At 46.2% G+C, this 4,183-nt stretch overlaps 1 protein-coding gene across 1 annotated transcript in view; it reads left to right on the forward strand.

Annotated features, from left to right (window-relative positions):
• The first annotated feature begins 227 nt into the window (after positions 1-227).
• Positions 228-4,183, forward strand: part of RNF11 (ring finger protein 11) — an 82,591-nt gene continuing 78,635 nt past the window's right edge. Inside the window, exon 1 of the mRNA XM_007945879.2 lies at positions 228-371. Coding sequence (XP_007944070.1) covers positions 249-371 — 123 coding nt within the window. The 5' untranslated portion in view covers positions 228-248. The remainder of the gene's footprint in view (positions 372-4,183) is intronic.

Genomic DNA, 4,183 nt, shown 5'->3' on the forward strand with positions numbered 1-4,183 from the left:
CCCCCCCCGCCTCGCAGGAGGCTACCGCCTCGACCCCAGTGGAGGCAGCAGCCTAGGCGTGAGCCCCCACCCCCGGGGGCTGGCATGAGCTGCCCCTCGGCGGCGCCGGGGGGCGGGGGAGCCGCCGCTGTCTGAGCTCAGGCCTGCTGCCCGACCCCACCTCGTAGACCGAGGCTGCCTGCGGAGCGTGCGAACGACCCCGCCATTCCTTTCTTCCTCTCCTAGATCACACACACCCGCCCCAGAAGATGGGGAACTGTCTCAAATCCCCCACCTCGGATGACATCTCCCTACTTCACGAGTCTCAGTCCGACCGAGCTAGCTTTGGTGAGGGGACGGAGCCGGATCAGGAGCCGCCGCCGCCATATCAGGTAAGGGAGGTTGTGTGTTGTGGAAGGGGGAGGGGGGCGCCGGCAAGGATCAGAAGCAGCTTTGGCCGAGATTTGAGGGGGTTCCGGGCCATCACTGCCTGTATCCCCGGGTAGGCCTGGGCTGGGACTATTGACCCTTCTGGAGAGATTGCCCTCCACTTCTAGAATAGGGGTGATCCTTCACCTCTCCTCAGGCATGGTGTGGAGATGATACACTCTGTCCTTGCGTTCTGGGAGCCGAGTATGCGCTCTTATCCCCTTGGCCAGAGTCTGCTGGTTCGTTTGTGGAGTTTGGTAGTGACAATATTTTCCTGCCTTTATGTCTGATCGTGGAGTCTGAGTCGTGGGGTTTGGGGATGGTTTCCTTGTCGCACCGCAAACTGGATTTTGGGTTCTGGATAAGTGGTTACCTCCCACCCACTCCATTTTTGATCCTCCTCCCTCTTTTCCCATTCTATCTGTATTAATTGGCTCTGGTAGGTGTTCATTCCTCCCACTACTTGAGAGGGGAGCTCCAAGTGGTAGTGATTTCAGTCTCAGCAACATGGAGTTACTTGTTTATATATATATATATATATATATATATATATATATAAAACCCTTCCTCAATTTTGCTCCGCCTCTGTGGCATACCTTTTAAAATGTGCTGACTTAATAAAATTTGATTAACTTGAGAAGTTTGGAAACCTTTAAACCTGACTTGGGAAATACCGTCTGTTAGTTGTGGACTTTCTCCTAGATAGGTTTCATTGCTTTTTGTACAGCAACTTGAGCAGCCCAAGATGTGTTCCCAGAATAAGTAAGAAACTAAAATCTCTTGAGAATATGCAGATGTTAATAATCCATTATACATATACATACACCTTCTATTTCTCCAGTTTACAATGGTGTTGAATAACAACTTTTTCCAGAAAGGCTTGAATTAAGTTAGTCCTTAGTTTTTTCCTGAAGGGAGTTTAGTTTTTCTAACTGGGAGTCTTTGTTGTTTCATGTAGTGACATCATTATCGGGTGTTCTTTTCTCATTCCTGTGTAAACTTGTGTCTCATCACACAAGAAAAACCTGATCACGTATGCTGGCTTTCTGAATAAAACCTGTCAGGGACCTTTCATATATAGATCAGTAAAGTACTGTCTTACTGTGGCATACAGAACCTTCCATGAGTTCTCTCTCTCATTCTGTATTCCAGATCTACCAAAAGTACACCAGGCTGATCACAGTCCTCACCCCAAAGGTCTGCCAGGTGAACATCTAATCCTCTTTGAGAACTCACTTCTCAGGTCCAATCGCTGAAGCTTTTCCTGATATTCCCCTCCTTCCAGCCCTGAACCATAACTCTCATTTGTGTCCCCACTGAATCCTTTGTACACATCTGTAAGCTGTACATGCCTATAACACTTGAATGCCCTTGTTTAGTTAGATGTATGTCACATCCTTGAGGCATTCCCTCCTTTCCCAGTTTAAGATGCATAAAGTTAAACACTATGTATTGAAACCCCAGCATCTGGCATATATGATAGATGCTCAATAACTAAGTGAAGAGTATAACCCCTTGAGAACAGGATCTCTAAATCTAATACGTTACACAATTTCTGGCACACAAGCATTTAAATATTGAATGAATTAATGAATTTAAATTCAGTATATTATATATTTACAAACCCATTGCCCTATTGGGAGCTCTAGTAGCATAGTGCCTAAGGCACTTGACTGCTAACCATAAGGCTGGCGGTTCAAACCCACCAGCCACTCCTCGGAAGGAAGGTTGTGCAATCTACTTCCGTAGTGATACTACTGCCTTGGAAACCCAAGAAGGGGTCATTATGAGTCGGGTCTGACTCGATGGCACATAACAACAACAACAACAACATTGTGATTTGGGTGAACATTTACAGAGCAAATTCATTTTCCATGCAGCAGTTCACACACATTTTGTTTCCTGACATTGACTGCAATTCCCACAATGTAACAGTTCTCTTCCCACTTCCTTCCTGTGGTACCTCTTTCCTGTCTATGTTCTATTGACTATAGGAAGGCATTCATCTATGTGGATCTTAAAAAATTATGAATAACATTTCAAAGAACAGGAATTCCAGAACACTTAATTGTGCTCACGTGGAAGTTGCATATAGATCAAGAGATAGTCGTTGGAACAGAACACGGTTTAAAATCAGAAAAGGTAATGTGCTAGGAATGCATCCTTTCACTATATTTATTCAATCTGTACACTGAGCAAATGATACCAGGAACTGAACTACACGAAGAAGAATGTGGCATCAGGATTGGAGGAAGACTGATTAACAACCTGTGATGTGCAAATGACACAACCTTGCTTGCTGAAAGCAAAGAGAGCTTGAAGCACTTACTGATGAGGATCAAAGAGTACAGCGTTAGTATAGATTACATCTCAATGTAAAGAAAACAGAAATTCTCTCAACTGAACCAACAAGTAACATTACATATGTACGATAAACAGAGAAAATATTTAAGTTTTAAGTGTTTCATTTTCTTGGATCCACAGCAGTCAAGAAATCAAACAATGTACATATTGCATTGGGGAGATCTGCTGCAAGACCTCTTTAAAGTCTTATGAAGCAAAGATGTCACCTTGAGGACTAAGTTGCAGTTGACCCAAGCCACAGTATTTTCAGTCACCTCATATGCATGTGAAAGCTGGATAATGAATAAGGAAGACTGAAGAAGAATTGGTGCATTGAATAATGGTGCTGACAAAGAATACTAACTATACCATGGACTGCCAGAATGAACAAACATGTTTTGGAAGTACATCCAGAATGTTCCTTAGAAGCGAAACTTCATATTGTGTACTTTGAAAATGTTATCAGGAGGGACCAGTCCCAAGAGAAGACACCATGCTTGGTAAAGTAGAGGGTGAAAAAAAGAAAGACCCTCAATGAGCTGGATTGACACAGTGGCTGCAACAATGGGCCCAAACATAGCAACGATTATGAAGATGGCACAGGACGGGTTAGTATTTCGTTCTGTTGCACACAGAGTCGTTATGAGTCGGAACCAACTGAATGGCATCTAACAACAACAATGGTGAATGTAGGGAGAACAGTGAGGAGTCAATTGCAGTAGTCACTGAGAGATTAAGGTGGCTTGGACTTTGTTGGTGAGAAGAGAAAGAAATGGCGCAATCTGATACACAATTTGGAGAAAAATCTCTCGGGCTGTTAAATTGGAGAATAAAGAAAGTGATTGGAAAGGCAGAGAAAGTTCATTAATGAGCCTGGACTTCATTCTGAAGGGATAAATGGAGGCCATTTAACATTTTAACTATCCATTCATATACACATTTATAAATAGATCACTTGGCAGAGAGGGTGATGAGATTATCAGAACAGTGCACACAGGTAAGAGCATAGCTGAGACGTTAGCCGGGCGGGAGCTGTGGAGTGGAGAGGCGCGGGAGACTGGAGAAAGGCTTCGGAGTCACGTACAGAGACAAACTGTCAGAAAGATAAGCAGAAACTGCGCAGCTCCAGGAACAGCTGCTGAGGTGTGGGGGTTGGACGACGTGACACCGGAGCCGCCCAGGCCTCCCGGCGCCGAGGGCGGGACGAGGGCACGCACGGCGGAATGACGCAGGGCCCAAGCCGGCCTCGTTCTGGCGGCTGCCGCGGCACTGAGGCCGAGTAGGATGAGGCCCGCGGTCGCGGCTCCGGCGTCGGCGGGGGCAGCAGCGGCAGCAGCTGAGGCAGCAGCTGAGGCAGCAGCAGCAGCAGCAGCAGCTGAGGCAGCCGCGACGGCCGCGCCCCCTTCTCCTGACCTGGATTAGACCCAGCAAC

This window comes from Orycteropus afer, unplaced genomic scaffold (genome assembly GCF_000298275.1).
Source record: "Orycteropus afer afer isolate SDZICR_OR568_19922 unplaced genomic scaffold, OryAfe1.0 scaffold00145, whole genome shotgun sequence".
In the NCBI taxonomy this organism is placed as follows: domain Eukaryota; kingdom Metazoa; phylum Chordata; class Mammalia; order Tubulidentata; family Orycteropodidae; genus Orycteropus; species Orycteropus afer.